General features: G+C 42.8%; 1 protein-coding gene and 1 pseudogene across 1 annotated transcript; both read left to right on the top strand.

Annotated features, from left to right (window-relative positions):
* Positions 1–3442: 3442 nt before the first annotated feature.
* LOC141425660 (putative HLA class I histocompatibility antigen, alpha chain H) lies at positions 3443–6487 on the top strand. The gene is given in 3 exon segments (XM_074082624.1): positions 3443–3844; positions 4445–4570; positions 4572–6487. Coding segments are annotated over 3 exon segments (663 nt in total). The 5' UTR covers positions 3443–3536; the 3' UTR covers positions 4801–6487.
* A 14136-nt stretch (positions 6488–20623) lies between these two features.
* On the top strand, positions 20624–21928 carry LOC109687294 (F-box-like/WD repeat-containing protein TBL1XR1-A; annotated as a pseudogene).
* Positions 21929–23368: the final 1440 nt, after the last annotated feature.

Below are 23368 nucleotides of genomic sequence, written 5' to 3'. Positions count from 1 at the left end.
AGGTCATTGTATATTCTGGATAGTAATCCTTTCTCTGACCCATAGCTTGCAAAGATTTTTTTTTTCACATTTTATAAGTGGTTCTTAACTATGGAAATTGCTTCATGTGTAGAAGCTTTTTAATTTGTTGCAATCCCATTTGTCAATTCTAGCCCTTAAATCCTGAGCAATTGGAGTATGATCAGAAGACAACTGCCCCTGCCTATGCTAAGATGCACTATTAAAGAAATCTGGATGGAGGGTAAAGGGCAACTCTGTACCATCCTTACAACTTCCTGTAAATATAAAATGAGTCCAAAAGAATACATGTAATCCATCCCTGCCTATGAGCAAGAAGTTCTTTTTTAATATTTAAATTTATTTAAAGAAAACAAAGAACTCATTTAACAGAAAAATGGGCTGGGAGTGTAGCTAAGTTGTAGAGCACTTGCCTAGGCCCCAGACACATCTATCTATAGTGTTAAATATCCAAAGTTAATACAGCACAACATATTTAAAAGAACAATATTAAATACTGAGTGCAGCTTTTCACAATAGCCAAGTTATGGAAACAGCCAAGATGCCCCACCACTGACGAATGGATTAAGAAAATGTGGTATCTATGCACAATGGAATTTTATGCAGCCATGAAGAAGAACGAAATGTTATCATTCGCTGGTAAATGGATGGAATTGGAGAACATCATTCTGAGTGAGGTTAGCCTGGCCCAAAAGACCAAAAATCGTATGTTCTCCCTCATATGCGGACATTAGATCAAGGGCAAACACAACAAGGGGATTGGACTTTGAGCACATGATAAAAGCTTTAGCACACAAGGGAGGGGTGAGATAGGTAAGACAACTAAATAATTAGTTAACATTTGTTGCCCTTAACACAGAGAAACTAAAGCAGATACCTTAAAAGCAACTGAGGCCAATAGGAAAAAGGACCAGGAACTAGAGAAAAGGTGAGATCAAAAAGAATTAACCTAGAAGGTAACACACACGCAGAGGAAATTAATGTGAGTCAACTCCCTGTATAGCTATCCTTATCTCAACCAGCAAAAACCCTTGTTCCTTCCCATTATGGCTTATACTCTCTCTTCAACAAAATTAGAAATAAGGGCAAAATAGTTTCTGCTGGGTATTGAGGGGGTAGGGGAGAGAGGGAGGGGGCGGAGTGGGTGGTAAGGGAGGGGGTGGGGGCAGGGGGGAGAAATGACCCAAGCCTTGTATGCACATATGAATAATAAAAAAATTTTAAAAATAAAAACTGAGTGCAGCTGGTCACCCGTGGCTCATGCTTTCTAACCCTAGCTACTCAGGGGGCAGAGATCAGGAGGGTCACAATTCTAACCCAGTCCAGGCAAATACTTCAAGAGACACTATCTCAAAAAAACCCATCATAAAAAAGGGCTGGCAGAGGAGCTCAAGTTGTAGGCCCTGAGTTCAACCCCAGTACTGCAAAAAAAAAAAAAATGAGTGCAGTGAACCACACCTATAGTCCCAGCACTGGAGAGGCTGAGATGGGAGGATCACTTGAGCTCAGGAGTTCAAGGTTAGCCTGGGCAACTTAGTGAGACTACATCCCAAAAGAAAAATAAATAACAACAATATTAAAATTAAATGTTGTTCCCATAAGCACAAAAAATAAAAAGAATACTTGGATATGAACTTAATTAAAAGATGTGGATCTTTTGCTCTCAAAACTACAAAATTCTTCCAAGAGAAATAAGAGAAGACATAAAGAATGAAAATGAAAATGAAAAATTCAATATTCTTAAGATGAAAATCCTTCCCATGTTGATTGATTACATGTAACACAAGCTAAACCAAATCCTTACAGGCTTTTTTTTTTTAACAACAGGCATTTATTATGGCACAAGAAGAGTGACATGAGGCAGGTGTTATTAGATTATGACCTGGAGGCTACAGACATCAACCACAAATGTTATGTGAAAACATCAACTTTGATGAGCAGGCAAAGTTCTCTTTGCAAGCCTCCAGACGAACTGAGTACCTGTGGCATTAATGGGATCTTATCATGACATGACCACCCAGCAAGCATAAGAAAGTTTCCCTAATGGTTCAGACAACTCAAAATTTTCCTCAAGGGAGGGGAGAGAATAGACGCATGTGTCATGCCTTAGTGTGTCAGTGTAGCTTGTGCTTCTTGTGCAAGCTGGTTGAAGGGTGTGGCTCCTTTAAGACAGTGTAACCATGATTTCACTCTGGCAAGGTCACTGAAAAGCTCAGAATGTGCAGAGCAGCTCCAGTAAGCCTCACCCTGTGCCAGAACACACGGGGAATCTCACCATTAGACACTGGAAATGTGCAGCTCAACTTCAGACAAAGGACCCCAACAAAGTCTCATAATACAACTGTACTGAACAAAAAGCACCTTCCTTTCATATCTAGGGCTGTCTCCAAGCAGAGACGTGTAAATTAGATTGGACTTTGGGTTGAAAGTGTTTCCACCTGGCTTCTTTTATGGGGTGTTTCTGTGCTCTGATGCTTTTGGTGATGAAGGGCACCCAAGCATTGTGAAAAGGATTTCTACATTTGCTGCATTCACAAGGCCTCTCTCCAGTGAAACCTCTCTGGTGTCCTACCAGGGCACCTATCTGCTTAAAAGATTTTCCACAATCTCTACCCTCATAAGGCCTTTCTCCAGTGTGGACTCTTTGGTGTACTATAAAGGCATCTTGTAACTTAAGTGATTTCCCACATTCTCTACACTCAGGGCCTTTCTCCAATGTGCATTAGCTCGTTTCAAATGAGACCAGAATTCTTCCTCAAGGTTTTCCCATGTTCATAGCATTTGTAAGAATTCTCTCCAGAATGAACTGTGCAGTGAGTAAGGATTGTCACGTTGAAGAAAATAAGATCCACATTCGTGTCATTCAGGAGGCCTTTCTGCAGCGTGAGTGCACTGGTGTAGTTTAAGTGCACTTCATTCTCCTCACTCGGTAAGGCTTTTGTCCGGTGTGGCTTGTGGTGGGCAGTGAGAGCACCTCGCAGCTTAAATGAGTCCCCACATTCTCTACACTCACAGGACTCACCATGCCGACTCTGGTGAGAGGTAAGGGTACCTACTCACACAAAGGACTCCCACGTTCTCCACACTGAGAAGGCCTTTCTCCAGTGTGGGTTCTCTAGTGTGAGTAAGGGGGCTTCTTTGAGTGAATGACTTGCCCCTTTCTGTACACTCACATGGCCTTCGTCCAGCACAGACTCTCTGGTGCGTAATAAGGACATCTGATCACACAAAGGACTCCCACGTTCTCCACACTCATGGGCGTTTCTATCCTATGTGGCTGAAGGGTAAGCACTCACCGTCGGATACTTTCTGACTCTTGCTGTGCTCATAATTTTTTTCAGTGTGAAATAAGTTACACAAAGCTGTATTTTTGGCTGGACTCTACTCTGCATTTAAACAATTTGTACCAATTAATATTTTCCATGATGAAAGGCCTCTGCACAGCAAGAATTTTTTAGCTTCTCACCTTCAGAAATGAACTGGGGCTGCTGAAGGGTGAGACTGGTGGCAGAAGTTGAATGTGGAACCAGTTAGGCTGGACTGGCGGTGGGGCCGGGCCAGGTTCTCACACCTTACAGATGATCCATGGCTGTGAGGTGGAGACTGGCAGGTTCCTCCTCTGCGGGTATGAGCAGCACACCTACAACAGCCGTGATTACATCTCCCTGAACGAGGACCTGCGCTCCTGGATGCAGCTGACACCACTGCGCACATCACTGGGAGGCAGCTGGTGTGGCAGAGCACATCAGGGCCCACCTGGAGGACACCTGACTGTAGTGGCTGCGCAGACACCTGGAGAACAGGAAGGAGGCTCTGCTGCACACAGGTAGGAGGGGCCGGCTCTCTGATTGCCTGTAGATCTCCCGGCCCACCTCACTCCAGGACAAAAGCAAAATGGGACCCACCCTGGGACACCACCCTCCCTCTGCTCTAGAGTGGGTGAGCCCTCCTGGCTTTCCTGATGCTGCATCACAGAGCGACTCTGAGGCAGGCCCTTCCCTCAGGACAATTAAGGGAAACAGTTGCCCTCCAGATGTGGAAGGGAAGACAGTCCCTGAAATAACTACAGCAGCCTTGGGCATCACAGGGACACTCTCCCAGGCCTTGTTCTCTGCCCCAACCCAGTGTTTTCCAAGGTCTGACTCCAGCTTCTGTGAGTTTCTCTTACTTCACCCAGATCAGAACTCTCAAGTCTCTCTCAAGAGTCCTGGAGCCTCTTAATCTGGTCTGATTCAAACTGATTCTAGAATTTTTTGATGAATAGGAGATTATTCCAGAAGCCTGAGTCCATCCTGGTGTCTGGATTTTACAATCCCTTCTCCCACCCCAATTGTCCTGCCATTCTCAGGAAGGCAACACGAGTGGTGGTTCACATCCCATGGGAAGGTATGCAAAATGTCTGAATTTCCTGATTATTACTCCTTAGACAGCCCCCGCAAGAGGCACAAGTGGCCCTCCACCCCATCTCTGACCAGAAGGTCACCTTGAGGTACTGGGCCCTGGGTTTCTACCCTGTGGAGATCACTGTGACATGGCAGCGGGATGGGGAGACCCAGCTCCCAGGAGCTTGTGGAGACCAGGCCTGCAGGGGACAGAACCTTCCAGAAGTGGGCAGCTGTGGTGGTGCCTTCTGGGCAGGAGCAGAGATACACGTGCCATGTGCAGCATGAGGGGCTGCGTGAGCCCCTCACCCTGAGATGGGGTAAGGAGGGGACGTGGGCACAGAGCCTCTGTCAGGGAAAGGAGGAGCCTTCTGGAGACCCTCAGCAGGGTCAGGGCTGAGAGCTGAGGTTGGGGCTCTCACCTTCTTTCCATCCTTTCCCTTCATACATCACCTTTGTGCCCACTATCCTCATCATGGGAATTGTCACTGGCCTGCTGGCTGTCCTTGGAACTTTGGTGGCTGTTGTGGTGTGGAGAAGGAGGCACACAGGTAGGGAAAGGGAAATGTCTGAGTTGCCCCTCAAAGGGTGAGCCCCAGGTAGAAGTGTCCCTGTGTCCTTAATGAGAAGTAGCACCTGTATGGTGCTTCTCCAGCCTGGGGCCTCTTGTCTGACACCTATTGTAAATCACCTGGAAAATGAAGGGCAAATTTATCACCCTGCTGGTGGTGGTGATGAGGACTTGATTCCCAGCAGTCAGAGGTCCTAAGGGAAGATCCTTACTGAGAACATGCCTCAAGGAGAGCAGTTGGTCCTCTTCCTGCCCATCCCTCTCCTCATGCCTAGTGGTCCTACCCTGGGTCTACAGTCACAGTCTAGAAACTTCCCCGGGATCCAAGAATAGTGGTTCCCCTAGGACCTTATGGCCCTGCCTCCTCCCTGGTGTCTCATGTGTCCTTTTCTTCCCAAAAGTGGAAGAAGAGACAACTATGCTCAGGCTTCAAGTAAGTATGGGTGGGAGATCCTTGAACCCCTGTGATTGTGTAGAAAGGAACTGTGTAGAAACTGATAAGTTTGCTAACCATCCCATAATTCCTCCTTCAGGACATCTCCTGAAGACTCCGTTCAGATGTTTTGTTCTCTCCCGGGAGGAGACATTGTCTTGGTCTCTGTTGTTTCTCTCACAGGGTCTAAGTTTGGATCTGGGGTGGGACAGAGGGCAGACCCTGTGAGGACTGTGGTTTGGGAACCTTTGAGTGTGTGGTATCTGTTCAGTGTCACCACTCACTGTGCCTTTCTGAATTTATCATGATCATTTCTCCTGCAGTGTTAAACAGCTTCCTTGTGAGGACTGAGCCACACAGGATCTGTTCAGGTTTCTCCCCCATCTATCCTGTGACTTCAGGAGCTCCTGACTTCTCTGTCTGCAGCTGGCCTCTGACTGTGTCATGTGTCTATACTCCTGTCAGCATTACATGAGGAAATGAGGAACCCAGCCCAGCCCTGAGCACAGAGACCCCACCCCACACTGACCTTGGTCCTCTTTCATGATCAACCTGCTGCTCCAGCAGAGGCAGGACTAGGATGGCTCCATCCCGTGTTAGCATTAGGTTGCACTGAGCCGTATTTCTCACTGCCCTATTGATAATTAGAATGTGGATGTGGATTTGTTGTTCAGATTCTTGCCACAAGTTGAAGTTGATGAGTTAATTAAATCAAAGAAAGATCAATGAAACTCTGAGAGAAAACAGAGTTTGACAAGTTTCCAGAGTCCTTGTGCTCACTGCTGTGACTCTGTTGCAGGTAAGAACAGGGAAGGCTGTGAGAAGCCAGGTGTGGACACGCCTATGCACAGTTGGTTCTCAGTCTACCCTGGGTTTTGATGTGGCCTCTGCTCCTTAGTCCCTGTCCTTTAGAGAACCTTGTCCCAGCAAACCTGTGATCGCAGGGATTCAGACCTTGCAAGGGTCTTCTTATTTCCAAAACCAGGAGCCACCAGGACTTCATGTTATGGGTCAGCCCAGACTCAAGCCTCAGTCCAAACGCAGGCACCGTCATGTTTTGTTTCATATTTTAATAAAGAATTATGCCTGTTCCTGTGATCCTGTATTGACTCTGGTGTCATTGTCCACTTGGTGTCCCCTGCCCTGACAGCAGCAATAGGCATTTTGCCTGCCATTGTCTTACAGGACATTCAGGCTCCCGCACACTGGGTCTCTATTTTATCGGGAAATGATATTTCAGATTTGTCCAACTCTTGCCCTTCTTCCAGCACTGTTTCTTGGATTGTGGTTTCTATCTTTTTCCCAAGATTTTTAAAGGAATCAGAGTGTAGCAATAGCAGAGAGAAGGATCTCATGGTGTCTCATCTTAGGGAAATTCCTGTCAGCTTTCCACCTTTGCTGCTCATCCACAGCTCTCCTTGCATTAGCTCTAATAATCCCAGCCTGGCTCCAGTGCAAATGTGTGGCTGTATTATTATTATCCTTGCAAGCCTTCAGGTCAACTGAGTACCTGTGGCCTTGATGTGATCTTATCATGGCATGACTACTGAACAAACATAAGAAAGTTGTCCTGATGGTTCAGATGACTCAACATTTCCCTCGAGGGAGGGAAGAGGATAGACACACATGCCGTGCCTTCATATGCTAGCTTAGCTTGTACTTACTGTGCAAGCTGCTTGAGGAGTATAACTCCTTTAAGACAGTGTGGCCATGATTTCACTCTAGCAAGGTCTTGAAATGTTCAGAATATTCCACGCAGCTTCAGTAAGCCTCATGCTGTGCCAGAACCCATGAGAAATGTCACCACTAGAATTGCACTGGAAATGTGCAAATTATTCCTCTGACAAATGGATTCCCAACAAAGGCTCATCAGTACAACTATACTGATGAAAAGTCACCTTCCTTTATATTTTCCCAAGCAGACATGTTTGCTGCCAAATTAGGTTGGAGTTTGGGTTGAAAGCATTTCCACAATGGCTTCTTTTATGGGGTGTTTCTGTGCTACGATGCTTTGGGGGATGAAGGAGACCAAGGCGTTGTGTAAAGGATGCCCACATTTTGCATTTGTAAGGACTTTCCCCAGTGTAAGTTCTCTATTGTTCTGTAAGGGCACCTACCTGCTTAAAAGATTTTCCATAATCTCTACATTCATAAGGCCTTTCTCCAGTATTGAATGGCCTGGTATCAAATGAGACTGGAATTCTGCCTCAGGGTTTTCCCATGTTCACAGCATTCATGAGAATTCTCTGCAGAATGAACTGTGCAGTGAGTAAGGAGGTGTCACATTGAAGAAAAGATGTTGCACATTTGCCACACTTGCGAGGCCTCTCTGCAGTGTGAATGCTCTGGTGCGGTTTACTTGCTCCTTCCATCATAAAGGATTTGCCACATTCTCCTCGCTCATAAGGCTTTTCTCCAGTGTGCACTCTGCTGTGCAGTAAAAGCAGCTCGCATCTTAAATGACTTCCCACATTTTCTACAGGAGGCAGAGGTCTGGAGAATTCTGGTTCAAGGCCAGCCCGGGCAAACAGTCAGAAGACTCTATCTCGAAAAAAACCCATCACAAAAAAGGACTGGTGGAGTGCCTCAAGATGTAGGCCCTGAGTTGAATCTCCAGTACCACAAAAAAAATTATGTATTTGATTATTTATGAAATATTTTACATTATTGCCCTACTGCCCCCTCTGATATTATTCTAAGGATAGAAAGTCCTTAATTTTACATCCTGCCAGGTGACCACTGGCATTTGCTGAACACACAGACTCACACCATAAGCTCTGCATGCAAAAAGAAAGAGCACAGAGAGAGCTAGGGACCCACCAAGCAGCTCCCTCCTCTCCCACCCTTCCTTCACCAGGTGCTTTACCTCCCTCAGGCCCCAGGACATCAGGAAGCCTTCATGAGGCAAAATGGGAATCAGATATGAGACCCACAAACACTGTGCAGCAGAATCGTTGACAGGAAGTCCTTCCTAGAGCCTGCTCACACACATTCCTGCTACATACTGCGTATATTCCCCATAGAGACCAGGCTGTGCAGATAATGATTTGGGAAACTCTTTCTCCAAATAACCTCAGGCTCCCTGACCTCCTCCTTCAGGACAGAACTCAAATGTTCCCTGCCTGTACAACCTATGCTGAAGATAACCACGAAAAGTCACACCCTCTCCCTCCTCTTCCCTCCTTGTTCCTTTTCTCTAAATCACTCTGCTCTCAACATCCTCTTTGTCACTTCAGTCAGCTTTGCTATTTATCCTTTGTGTCTCTGTCTGAAGGTGAGCTCCATGAGGGCAGTGATCTTTGATGGGTTTGGTTGACCTTGTCCCAGGTGCCTGGAATAGAGCCAGGCACTGGATAGACACACACTAACCAAGGAGTGAATAAATCTAAGAACCAGTCCCCTAACTGCACAGTCTGGAACTGGAAAGGCAGATAGTTTTCAGCATGGAATTAAGGTCCTCTCTGTGCACATTTTTTTTGTGAGGGGGGTACAAATTAGTTTATCCGAGGCTAGAATTCCATCCCTCAGCAAGCCCCACAGCTCCCTCCAACCTCAGCACAGGCCACCAGGCCTATGATCTAGCTAGAGATGAACTCTGTCCCCTCCTCTGTCTCCATAGTCAGGATGGGGAGTCCCAGCTAGGTGCTAGATGTTCAGGTGGTGATGTCCTCCCTATCCCCATTCCTGCTGCTTCCCATCTCACAGCCTTGTCCACTCCCACAGAACCCTTTACAGTCTCTGAGGACCACAGTCCCCAAACTCCAGGGCCACAATCAGGGGCCAAGATAAGATGACAACCACAGAATCTTGCTTTTGGGGAAATTAATGTGATAAACAGGTAAGATTTGAGTAATGTAGACCACGGCATCTGATTAGGACCCAAAGTGGAAAAGGGAGAACAACTGTATCCTGGACTCTCAGATTATAGAAGGCAGACTTTCAAGGCTCCACAAGGGTGGACATTCTGATGCCCTGGAGCAGGATCCAACCTTGGCATCCAGGCCTGGATACTGGGGATTTGGGACATAGAGAAGGACCATCCATGGGTTCCCAGGGAGAAGCTGTGCAGATGCCCAGACTCTCATTCATCATAGATATGGTTGGAGTCCAGTATTGTCTTAAGTTTCTGCCACTTCTACTCTGCATCCTCTGGAGACAGGGTCTCCAATGGCCAACAGGAGTGCAGCCAACTCCCAGTCCAAGCCACAAGATCCTGCAGCAGCTCCCTCTGACCTAAGACACCCAGGTATCCAAGGCGTGTTGCAGGCTTCCTGGGACTGGGCTTAGAAAGGGTCCTGACAATATTACACAATTATTGAGACACTGAGGATCCTGAAACCAAGGAGCTGGCAGATCCCCTTCACCCTAGGACACAGGTCTTACTTCCTCCTCCCTTGTTTGACTTTGCCTGCCACACCAACATTAGGGACCCAGGCTCTGGAAGAGGAGGAACCCTCTATGTCCCTTTATCTCTCTCTCCCATTTCTTCTCTGTGTGTGAGTTACACTCTATGGGTAAGTACCAGGAACTGTCTCTAATGCACTATAGTCTGCTGATGAATGACAGACCTGGCACCTTTTTAATTTCCATCTTAGTAAAACCACAGAACTCCTCCAGCATGGCAGCCACAAGCCCCAAAACTCTTCCCAAACAGAGTTTGTCACTATGTCCAGGTGTCCACTACACTGACCCTTTTTTGTGTTCCCTTCCCTTCTGAATTTTTTTCCCTGCTCTCCTTCAGCCTCCAGCCCCTTAACTTCCCAATTTAATCCCCATCCTCACATCTCTGGGAGGATCCTCACCTTCCTAGGCCAGCATTCCAAGTCTTCTTCTCATTCCTACCCCAAGGTAAATAGGAGAATTCAGGGATCATTTCAGGGCGAGGGACTGCTACCCTGGAAGCAGCAGCAAGAGCAAGTGTCAGGAACCCTATGGTCCAAACTCCCATCTTGGAGACTGACCACTCCCAGTACATTGTGGGGTCCACACAGTCTTAGAAACCAGCCTTTACTACTTAAAAAGCTGGACATCGATCTACCATTTGATCCAGCAATACCACTCTTGGGGATATACCCAAACGACTGTTACTCCAGAGGCACCTGCACATCCATGTTTATTGCGGCACTATTCACAATAGCCAAGTTATGGAAACAGCCAAGATGTCCCAGCACTGACGAATGGATTAAGAAAATGTGGTATCTATACACAATGGAATTTTATGCAGCCATGAAGAAGAACGAAATGTTATCATTCGCTGGTAAATGGATGGAATTGGAGAACATCATTCTGAGTGAGGTTAGCCTGGCCCAAAAGACCAAAAATCGTATGTTCTCCCTCATATGTGGACATTAGATCAAGGGCAAACACAACAAGGGGATTGGACTATGAGCACATGATAAAAGCGAGAGCACACAAGGGAGGGGTGAGGATAGGTAAGACACCTAAAAAACTAGCTAGCATTTGTTGCCCTTAATGCAGAGAAACTAAAGCAGATACCTTAAAGCAACTGAGGCCAATAGGAAAAGGGGACCAGGAACTAGAGAAAAGGTTAGATCAAAAAGAATTAACCTAGAAGGTAACACCCACGCACAGGAAATCAATGTGAGTCAATGCCCTGTATAGCTATCCTTATCTCAACCAGCAAAAACCCTTGTTCCTTCCTATTATTGCTTATACTCTCTCTACAACAAAATTAGAGATAAGGGCAAAATAGTTTTTGCTGGGTATTGAGGGGGGGAGCGGGAGGGGGTGGAGTGGGTGGTAAGGGAGGAGGTGGGGGCAGGGGGGAGAAATGAACCAAGCCTTGTATGCACATATGAATAATAAAAGAAAAATGAAAAAAAAAAACCAGCCTTTATTGCTTCATAGACAGAGTCCGGAATGGGAGAAAACATACTTTGTTCTGCATTTCATGCAGCAGTTGAGAATCTGGAACCTGATCAGGGAATGGGATCACCTGCTGTGTGCAGAAATCTGTACAGCTGCTGGGAGGTCCATAGATCCAAGGTTGGTTCCAGATGAGGAATGGAAAAAGAGCTTGGGGGTGCCGGTGCACTGCCCTTGGATCCTGACTGAGCTACTCTGCAGAGGACAGGACTGTGGAGTAAGTGGAGCAGAGATGGCTGATCCAGAGGAGGTGCCTCACCTCACCGTGGGGATAAAGATGCTTCTGAGCAGCCCTGGACCATGCAGGACTCAGAGGGTAAGGAAGGAAAGGGGAAGAAGGGAGGGTGGAGAGCTCCTGGAAAGAATCCTGGAGTAGCTTTTGAAATTCCTTTGAATTCAAAGGAGCATGAATCCTAATTTCAAAAGTGAACTATAGGGGGGCAGGGGGGAGAAATGACCCAAACATTGTATGCACATATGAATAAAATAAAACATTTTTTAAAAAGTGAACCATAATAACACCCTATACACTTGTTAAACCATTAACAAAACATGTACCAAGATCCAGATCCGACCCTCTATTAGGATCAATGATTTTATATCTGAACTATTTTATTGTAAAATTTCCATTTCTGCAAAAGATGGGCTACATTACCTGGAGAATTATTCCAGGTAAAAATGCTTAATATAAGAAATTCTGTTTTGAAAATCAAATTGCTGACAAGAAAGTATTAAATATCCACATGTCACAGAGAAGTAAATGTGCTGGGCCTCCAGAGAGAAAAGCACTCTGAGAGTGGAGAGCAGCTCTGCGAGTTCACTGCCCCAGCACCCAGACAGGAGGCTCCATCCCAGCAGCCCTTTGTACTGACCATTGTACTCATCTGCCCTCCCTTTCAAAATCTCAAACAAAGCAATTCCATTTGCTTATAACGTTCATGTATAATGCATAATATATATGATACACACTCATGCACAGCTTAAGGATTATTTCTGTCAACCATGCACCATGATGATTCCAAATGCTCATAGCCACATGTAACTAGTGAGTCCCGTACTGGATGTTGCAGATACAGAACAGAGACTGTTCTATACAAGCATTGGTAAATGTTTATGTCCCTCTAAAAGTCATAAGCTGAAAAGATAATGCCCTGTGATGGTATTTGGAAGGGGGCTCTTGGCAGATGACTAGGTCTGCCTTCATGAATGGGATTAGTATCCTTATAGATCTCAGAAAGCTGTCTTCCCCCCACACACACCATGTGGGGAACAGTGAGAAGATGGCAGTCTAGGAGGAAGTGGGCCCACCTGACACAGCGCTGTTCAACTCCTTGATATTGGATTTCACAGACTCTGGGATTGTGAGAAATAAATTTCTGTGTTTTTAAGACATCCAATCTATGGTGTTTTTGTTAAATAAACCTCATGGATGGAGATAACTACTCTTGTTACTGTGTGGAACCCAGGTCAAGTGAATTGGATTCATTTAAAAAAAGGCCAATAAAATTTCTCATACGGATTGCATCAGACTTATGTCTGTATGGATACCTAAAACCAAAATCTATTAAGAGTGAATTTCTATATGATGTCTTAGGTACAAACTAATCCCAGTTCCACAGGGAAATGCATGTCCCTCAGGCTCTGGTCACAGACTAAGGACCCTCTGGCACCAGTTTCCATGGGGTCAGTGTTCTTTTAGATGAGCCGAGGCAGGGAGTTCAAATCAGGAGGAAGAACTCTGGAAATGGGAAAGAGGCAAAGATGGGCCACTTGGGACTCTCCAAGTCTTCTCTAGAACATGGCTCCCAAAGTGTGGTCTGTGAAGCACTTGGCAATGCTCAACCCTTTCACAGGATCCCTAAACTCAGAGCTATTTTCAAAACATTAGGAAGACCCAGTATGTTAGTAGGGTCCACTTGGGCCCTGGGACTAACCCCTATGGACCCCTAGGCAGAGAAAACTCACTTTATCCGTGTAGTAGTAGTGAATCTGGAACCTGTGATGGGATGGGGCTCCCATGGTGTGCAGAATCCTGTACAGCTGCTGGGAGCCCAGGGGAACTAGGGGCAGCCCCACATGAAGACAGGAAGGGTAGCTCAGATCTTCTGTGCTCAGCACTGTGGTCACATGGGATCGCTGGTGCACTGCCAGAACAGCTGTGCAGAGGTCAGGACTGTGGAATGAGCGGAGCAGAGGTGACTGATGCAGAGAAGGTGGCTCACTGCGGGGAGGCAAGGGAGTGGGGGAAGGCCCTGGTAGGAACCCCGTTGTCTCCCCAGTTCTTCTCCATACAACCCCCTCTCTGCTTTCTTACTGAAAATTCCCTATACAATTCAAAGTACAGCAGGTGTTCTTTTTCTATATACTCTTCCTTTTCTTAGCACTTTTCTATTTAAAAGTAGACTTTCTACTTTTAGATTGAAAGAAAGTGAAGGTAGTAGAGAATTATCCCATTTTCACTCAGTTTCAACACTTTCATTTCAGTCATACATTTCTCACAGCCATTGACATTACCAATACATTGTCACTCAGTGCTGTACTTCATTTGGACTCGATTAATTTTATTAACGTCAAGGAGAGCATCCAAGATCCCACATTATATTTAGTCCCAATTGTGTCTCCTTAAAGCAATTCTGGCTGTGATGATTTCTCAGGCTTGTCTTGGTTTTGATGACCTTGACATCTTTGAAGTAGTACTAGTCAAGGATACTAGAATGTTCTTTGAGTTTGATTGGCTGGGACAATGGGTTTTGGGAAGAATTCTACAGAGAAGAAATGCCACTTTCAATATTATATGCCAAGGATTTGTACTACCCACTTGACCTGCCCTGAAGATGTCGGCCTTCATTACCTGGCCAAGGTGGAGCTTTCCTTGATTGTCACCTTGAATCTCCTATGTTTTTTTTCCCCTCCCCATCCCATACTGGAATCTTTAGAAGAAATTCGGTATGTGCAGCCCACACTTAAGTTGTGCGCTAACATATATATTTTCATGTTGACTTTCGATTAAACATAAATTTCCAAATCAATTGGATGAATACCTAGGAACATGATTACAAGTCTGTTTGATTCTAAAAGGAAATGTCAAATGTCTCCCCGAGTGCCTGCACCACTTTGCATTCCTGCCAGCAGTGAATGAGGGTCCCTGTGACATGCATCTTTCTCAGCACTTCACAACCAGTTTTTTGTATTTTAGTCATACTCATGAGTGTGTTACAGTGTATTCTTGTTTCTGCTCTCATTTCCCTAATGACAGATGACGTGTGCATCTTTTCATGTGCTTACTTATCATGTGTAGATCTTCTTTGATGAGGTATTAATTCAGACTTTGTCCATTTTTGATGGATTATTTTTTCTTATTCAGGTTTTAACAGATTATTTTTATATGCTAGACACTAATATTACATCAGATATGTAATTAGAGAACATTATATCCCAGTCTGTGGCATTTTTCTTCTTAAAAGTGATATTTTATTTATATTTAGGTATGAAAAAATGGCTATGCCGTCATGTTTGCATACAGACTGATGTGAGAAGTAGCATTTGATAGCAAGTCATATTTAAATGTCATGGAGAGGACACAAACATTGAAACTCAGATGCTTATAGAAAACCCATAACCTATGATTTTCTTTTCATCAAGAGGCAGCAGTCAAGGAAAATTAGTGCTCGTCCTGATTTTATTAGCTTAATAAGCCATTTAATCTTCCTACACTCAATGCAAAGAAATAAACCTAATCTGAAGAAAAATATGTCCTCAGTGTCGTCCACAATGAAGAGGATCGCTGCGGGCTTCAGGCCTGGGGTACTGGAAAATGGGGGTGTTTAATGGTTCAAGTGGATCCACTGCTGTTTTCATTCTGACCCACTGAGCAGAATCCCATTCACATCTGGTGATGGCATCAACTCCATGCAAGCTGTGAAGGACAAGACCATTTTCTTTCTTTCTTTTTTTTCAGTACAGATGCAGTTTTTATTTATTTATTTATTTTTATTTTATTCATATGTGCATGCAATGTTTGGGTCATTTCTCCCCCTTTCCCTGCACCCTCCCTTACCCCCTCACTCCCTCCCTTACCCCACACTTTTGGGTAGAAACTATTCTGCCCTTATCTCTAATGTTGTTGAAGAGAGCGTATAAGCAATAATAGGAAGGAACAAGGGGTTTTGCTAGTTGAGATAAGAATAGCTATGCAGGGAGTTGACATGTATTGATTTCCTGTACATGTGTGTTATCTTTTAAGTTAATTCTTCTCAAACTAACCTTTGTCTAGTTCCTGGTCCCCTTCTCCTATTGGCCTCAGTTGCTTTAAAGTATCTTCTTTAGTTTCTCTGGGTTGAGGGCAACAAATGCTATCTAGTTCTCGCTTATCATGTAATCAAAGTCCAATCCCTTTGTTGTGTTTGCCCTTGATCTAATGTCCGCATATGAGGGATAACATACGATTTTTGGTCTTTTGGGCCAGGCTAACCTCACTCAGAATGATGTTCTCCAATTCCATCCATTTACCTGCGAATGATAACATTTCGTTCTTCTTCATGGCTGCATAAAATTCCATTGTGTATAGATATCGCATTTTCTTGATCCATTCGTCAGTGGTGGGGCATCTTGGCTGTTTCCATAACTTAGCTATTGTGAATAGTGCCGCAATAAACATGGGTGTGCAGGTGCCTCTGGAGTAACCTGTGTCACAGTCTTTTGGGTATATCCCCAAGAGTGGTATTGCTGGATTATATGGTAGATCAATGTTTAGATTTTTAAGTAGCCTCCAAATTTTTTTCCAGAGTGGTTGTACTAGTTTACATTCCCACCAGCAGTGTAACAGGCTTCCCCACATCCTTGCCAACACCTGTTGTTGGTGGTGTTGCTAATGATGGCTATTCTAACAGGGGTGAGGTGGACTCTTAGTGTGGTTTTAATTTGCATTTCCTTTATTGCTAGAGATGGTGAGCATGTTTCCATGTGCTTTTGGCCATTTGAATTTCTTCTTTTGAGAAAGTTCTGTTTAGTTCACTTGCCCATTTCTTTATTGGTTCATTAATTTTGGGAGAATTTAGTTTTTTAAGTTCCCTATATATTCTGGTTATCAGTCCTTTGTCTGATGTGTAGCTGGCAAATATTTTCTCCCACTCTGTGGGTGTTCTCTTCAGTTTAGAGACCATTTCTTTTGTTGAGCAGAAGCTTTTTAGTTTTATAAAATCCCATTTATCTATGCTATCTCTTAGTTGCTGTGCTGCTGGAGTTCCATTGAGAAAGTTCTTACCTATACCTATTAATTCCAGAGTATTACCTACACTTTCCTGCACCCACGTTAGAGTTTGGGGTCTGATATTAAAGTCCTTGATCCATTTTGAGTTAATATTGGTATAGGGTTATAAATATGGATATAGTTTCCGTTTTTTGCAGACTGCTAAACAGTTTTCCCAGCAGTTTTTGTTGAAGAGGTTGTCTTTTCTCCATCGTATATTTTTAGCACCTTTGTCAAAGACAAGTTGGTTATAGTTGTGTGGCTTCATATCTGGGTCCTCTATTCTGTCCCACTGGTCTTCATGTTTGTTTTTGTGCCAGTACCATGCTGTTTTTATTGCTATTGCTTTGTAATATAGTTTGAAGTCGGGTATCATGATAACCTCCAGCATTGTTCTTTTGACTGAGTATTGCCTTGGCTATCCGTGGCTTCTTGTTTTTCCATATAAATTTCACAGTAGATTTTTCAATCTCTTTGATGAATGTCATTGGGATTTTGATGGGAATTGCATTAAACATGTAGGTTACTTTGGGAGCATAGACATTTTTACTGTGTTGATTCTACCAATCCATGAGCATGGGAGATCTCTCCACTTCCTATAGTCTTCCTCAATCTCTTTCTTCAGAAGTGTATAGTTTTCCTTGTAGAGGTCATTCACATCTTTTGTTAAGTTTACACCTAGGTATTCGATTTTTTTTGAGGCTATCATAAATGGAATTGTTTTCATGTATTCTTTCTCATTTGTTCGTTATTAGTGTATAGAAATGCTAATGATTCTTCTATGTTGATTTTATATCCTGCTACCTTGCTATATCTATTGATGGTGTCTAGGAGCTTTTGAGTAGAGTTTTTTGGGTCTTTAAGGTATAAGATCATATCGTCTGCAAATAGGGATATTTTGACAGTTTCTTTACCTATTTGTATTCCTTTTATTCCTTCTTCTTGCCTAATTGCTCTAGCTAAGAATTCCAGTACTATGTTGAATAGGAGTGGAGATAGTGGGCATCCTTTCTACTTCCTGATTTTAGAGGGAATGGTTTTAGTTTTTCTCCATTAAGTATAATGTTGGCTATAGGTTTGTCATATATACCTTTTATAATGTTGAGGTACTTTCCTTCTATTCCTAGTTTTCTTAGAGCTTTTATCATGAAATGGTGTTGGATCTTATCAAATGCTTTTTCTGCATCTATTGAGATGATCAAGTGGTTTTTGTCTTTGCTTCTGTTAATATGGTTTATTGCATTTATTGATTTTCCTATGTTGAACCTCCCCTGCATTCCTGGGATGAAGCCTACTTGGTCGTGGTGAATGATCTTTTTGATGTGTTGTTGAATACGGTTTGCCATTATTTTATTGAGAATTTTGCATCAATGTTCATTAAGGAAATTGGCCTATAGTTCTCCTTAGGACAGGACCATTTTCATGGTATCCCCAGATCTCACTAAATAAAAAAACACCTTACATGAGTAAGTATAACCAGTGATATGTCTATAAGTTATACCTACAGGCTCTTTCTTTAGCATAAGGTAAAGACACATAGATAAAAGACACATAGATAAAATTGCAAGATTGCCCAAATGACACTGTGTGGTTACACTGAAGACAAGGCTCACATTTAAACTACTGTCAGATTAAGAAACTTCCACAACTTTTGTCAGTTCTTCTAATAATGGAGCAGCTTCCTTATCTAGGCACAATTAGTCCTCTGTAGTCACTGCAGCTGGCTGTGACACTCACCAGCAGAGGCGAAGGATTGAATTGAATCACCTGTGGACAGTCCATGATATTAGTAACATATGGCAATAACAATAACCAATGATGCTTTTCTTTTTTCAAACTCGTTTGCTCCCCTGGTCTGCTTCAGGATGACAGTGGATAAGACACCAGGTGTTAAAACACACTCTGGACACTGTCATTACCATATTAATAACAGGTGCTCCATCTCCATGTGACACACAAGAACATGAAGCCCTCAACTCTCAGTGACCTCTTATGCTGGAATTGTTTTAGGCCATCTACCATGATAAAGCCCTTTTCTACCAAGATCAACCTTCCCTGCCTGGTTTTCTGGGCTGCCCTCATGTCTCCATGGCACTTCAGTTACAGCCTCAAAGACAGATTCTTCTTCAAGCCACTGTCACATGACTCACCTTGTCATCTGTAGCCTGTGGCCTTCACTGACATGACAACACTCATTATTGCATAGACATATTTATCTAGGAATAGAAATGAGAAATTGCTCACTGTGATGGTTTCTGTGAAGATGACCTAAGTGACAACAGATGATGGGGGGAGAGCAATATGGATGACTTATCTTTATATATCTGGAGAATCTTTTGAATTTCCTTTTTGTGGAGCACCAGTATCTAGTTCCTGAAATCCTAGCTATTTAGGAGGAAGAGACCAGGAGGATCAGAGTTTGAAGCCAGCCTGAGCAAATAATTTTCAAGATCCTATCTGGAAAATACCCAGCACACACACACACACACACAAAGTATTTGCGAAGTGGCTCAAGTGGTAGAGCACCTGCCTAACAAGCATGAGGCCTTGAGTTCAAACTTCAGTAACACAAAAAAAAAGTTCCCTTTTTGTGCCTAAATACAATTTTCAAGTATAATGTATATTTAACACACAATCACTTTGGAACACTTAAAAAATCATGTCCTGAGCGTGTGCTAAGATCCAGATGCTGACTTTCTACTCTAGGACCAATGAGATCTTATAACTGAAATATTTTGCTTTATAATTTGCATTTTTGAAAAACAGAAGCTAGGTTGAATGGACAAATCCTCTAAATAAAAAAACACTAAAAATGTTAACTCGTCTTAAATGCGTGAAATTGCTGACAAGGAAGTGATAAATGTCCTCGCCCCGCAAAGGAGGCAATGAGGCTCTGGGTCTCTTCTGAGAACAGTGGCCGAGACATGGACAGCAGCTCTGCAAGTTCACCGCCCCAGCACCAGACATGGACACTCTGCACTGCGGCTCTTTGCCCTGAGCTCCTGACACTGTACCCATCTGCCTTCCTTTAAAAATTCCAAGCAAAGCATTTCCTTCTGATTATCATATACATGCACAGTGCTTAATGTACATGATGTGCACTAGTGCGTGGCCTAAGGACTTTCCTGTCAGCTGTGGTCCACATTTACCATGGTATCACAAAAGTAATGCTATGGTAGAGCACCTGCCTAGCAAATGCAGGGCCCTGAGTGCAAAGCCCAGTAACATAATAGTAATAGTCATGGCTGGATGTGTGGCTCAAGTGGCAGAGAACTCACCTGCCAAGTACTCAGTAGTCATGGTAGTGTTTTTGTTCAAAGACGGTTCCAGAAAATTGTATTATCTTGTGACATCTTAGCTCTCTTGGTTTGTATAAATACACTCTATGATGTCACAAAACAAGGAAATTGAATAATAATACATTTCTCAGGAAATATCCTCATGACTAATGAACACATGATGGCACATGAAGACATAACTGACAGAAAAGAAGAGAGAAATACAAAACACTGGTTGGAGATTCAACATTCCATATGCAGTAATTGATTCAACACTGAGCAAAATTAAAACAACAACAGCAAAAAAAAAAAAAAACCATGGCACTGTAAGCCATGTAGACCTCAGGGACATCTGAAAACATTCTCCTCACCAAGAGCAGAACACACAGTTCTAAATGCACGTGGGACATCCTGCAGGACACACATATGCCAGCCTATGACACAAAGATCAATGCATTTACAAGGACAGAAATGGTAAAAGCATGTTCCTTGGGCACATTAGAATGAAATTACAAATCAATCAATATTTGAAAGAGGCTGCGTGGCCACCAAGGGCCTACAGAGCTCATTTGTGCCTGGCTGGTCCCCATTCCTCTGCCCCCAGGGTTGAGTGTCTGAGCCATTGGCTGCTCAGAACACTTTGCTTTTCCCCTTTGTAACAGCTTTCACCTTCTGCCTCAGTTCCTCTCCTTGGTTGCACCCATCCCCTACACCCTCCACTTTCTGGGGTTAGAATTGGCATGGTGGCTGGGAGGAGGGAATTCCCTTATGCCTCCATTCCCAGGAGTGGGAGCAGCATTGGTGGCCATGGTTTCCGGCATCAGCAACAGCAACTTGTGGTTGGTTCCCTTGCACATCCTCACATCAATGCACTGTTAGTGGGTTATATCCTGTGTTGTGATCCCATGGTTTATGTGGGAATAAAGATGAGTATAAGCAGTGAGGTCAACTTCTTGGTATATAAATCCTTGAAAGAGTCAGGATTTCCTCATTCAGCATTTACCTTTGGTATAGAAAGCCACATAAGTCAGTCTGACATAAATGGTGCCCTTGTCTTTCCTGCTGTATTGATTTCTATCATCCAGAAAGGACTGCAGTATGTAGAGGCAGAAGTTAGTATTAATGAAGACCATACCTTGTTTGATGTCAACTCATAGTGTCTCTGTTCCTGATAGATGCCATAATGCCTGATGCAATATAAATAAGACAACAAGCTTTTAGAGATAAGGTTGCACAGGTAGCACTTAGACATTGTATATGAGATGTTCCAAGCAACGAGGATGTAACATCTCTACATTGGAATAGTGAAGGTACACTTCTAGCAACTGCTTCATACAATGGATTTGCCAGAATGTGGACAAAGATGATAATCTTGCTAGTGCCTCAGAGCAGCATAAAGGTCTTATATTTCATTAAAATGGATTAAGAAAAGAAATTCCATCCTAAATGCTGGAATTGATAAGACAATAATTATGTAGGATGCACATACTGGTGAAGCCAAGAAACAGTCTCCTTTTCATTTGGCACCAGCATGAAATGTTCACTGGTGGAGCAATAATAACATCTCTGCTTCTTCATGTCTGCAAATTAGGACAAGACAGAACTTATTAAAACATTCCAGGGACATACGAATGAAGTAAATGCTATCAAATGGGACTAAATTGGCACTCTTCTGGCTTCCTGTTCTGATGACATGACTTTGAAGAGTGTGAAATGAGATAATTGTGTTTATTATTTGCAAGCACATAAAAAAAAATGGAGTCCAACAGGACCAATGACAAATAATCTAAATGCCAACCTTATGTTAGCACATGCATCCTTCCATTTCACTGTTAGGTTATGGGATGTAGACCAGGGGATTTGCATCCATACTTGAACAAAACACCAAGAGCCTAGGTACAGTGTAGCTTTTAAGGTATCTGGCAAGTGGTTATTTTGACAAATGTGTGCACATCTAGAATACACAGATGGTGCTCTAGTTCACAGCTGCAGGGAAACAGGTGGAATTTTTTAATTTGCTGGGAGGCAGCAGGAGACTGGGAGGCCGTAGGAGACAAAGTTGGAGCCAGTGCATCAAATGATTCTGCTTATGTATTAGACCTTCAGAAATAGTGCTACTAGTTGAAAGCCATGGAGTGACTGTGAATGTGTACACAGGCAAAATCACCATGTATTACTATAGCCCCAACTGAGCCATGGACAGTCCACTAGAGCCAAATCTAAGAGAAATATATACATACAATGCATATAAACACAATTTCACCCTGAAGATAACAGAGTTTTGTTACATCTTGTGAATTCTGTTCACAAGTGCTGGAATCTAATATGCTGTGCCCTTAAAATAGTACTCAGAAGTTTTGAATATGAAAACCAGAAGAGAGAAAGAAATATATATTATAAAAGCAGACCACACATGTTCAAATTTTTGGATACTATTGACAGCCTGTTTCTCCCCTTTGAGACAGCAGTCACGATGCATTATATTCTTTTTTCCCTCTTCAGTAGTGAGCAGTTTATGTGTACAGAGAAAATGGACTTCCAAAAACTTGCAGCAATAGTTTGTTCTTATTTGTTTTTGGTTTGGATTATGGATGTACAAAGTCAGTTTCTTTATAGATTTTCTTTTACCGTTTAAATAACAAAAAATCTGTAAATGATTTTAAAGCATTCTTTACAGAGGTAGATATTTAGTATGTTTTATGGCTCCCACAGCATATATTCAATTGCAGCATATGGTGGAAGGAGGCATTGGAAATTAGATGAAAGAAAGTGACTTTGGTCATGTCAGTCTGTAAGACACACCAATAAAAAGGGCATTGTGCTCTGTTTTGTTGTTTTCTGCAGTTTTTCTTTTTCTTTCCTATTTTGTTGATGTGGTTTAACTGTAATAGTTTCTTTTGGGGGACATATTTCTGCCAATTAAAGACCAGAGGAGCACATTTAAAAAAAATACCATATCAAGGACACATAAAAAATTTAGTTTTGTAGCCATAACTAAATTATGGTTATAATGTGTACTATTGCGAAAAGGAGCAAAGTATTTTGGGCTTTATTTGGTGTTGTTTATTTGTTTTGTTTTGCTTTTTTTTTCAAAGAGATTGAAATGTTTCTAGATAAAGAAAAAATAATTGAAAGAAATTTAGAAGTCTCAGAAAAATTAAAGAATATACTCCAGAGAAACTAATGGACTAAAGAAACTAAAACAGAAAGTAAGGAACACATTCAGATTAGTGAAAATGAAGGAATATCAGACCAAAATTATGTCATGCTAATGAAGGGAACACGTAGAGGAGATTTTATAGCTGTGAATTCATAGTTGCAATGGTTTCATTAAAAGGAAGAAAGAACTCAAATTAATACAGAAACTTTCCACTTTAAGATATGGGAAAAAGAAGAGTAAATTAAGCCCCAATTAATAAGGATTAGAGTGGAAAATATGAAGTAAAGAAAAGAAAAGCAATACAGAAAATCCATGAAACAAAATTTGATTTTTTTGAGAAGATGAAAAAATTTGACAAATTGTCTGCTAGACTCTCTAAAAAGACACTCAAA

This window comes from Castor canadensis, chromosome 8 (genome assembly GCF_047511655.1).
Source record: "Castor canadensis chromosome 8, mCasCan1.hap1v2, whole genome shotgun sequence".
NCBI classification, from domain to species: domain Eukaryota; kingdom Metazoa; phylum Chordata; class Mammalia; order Rodentia; family Castoridae; genus Castor; species Castor canadensis.
This window is presented reverse-complemented; position numbering and strand designations above follow the sequence as displayed.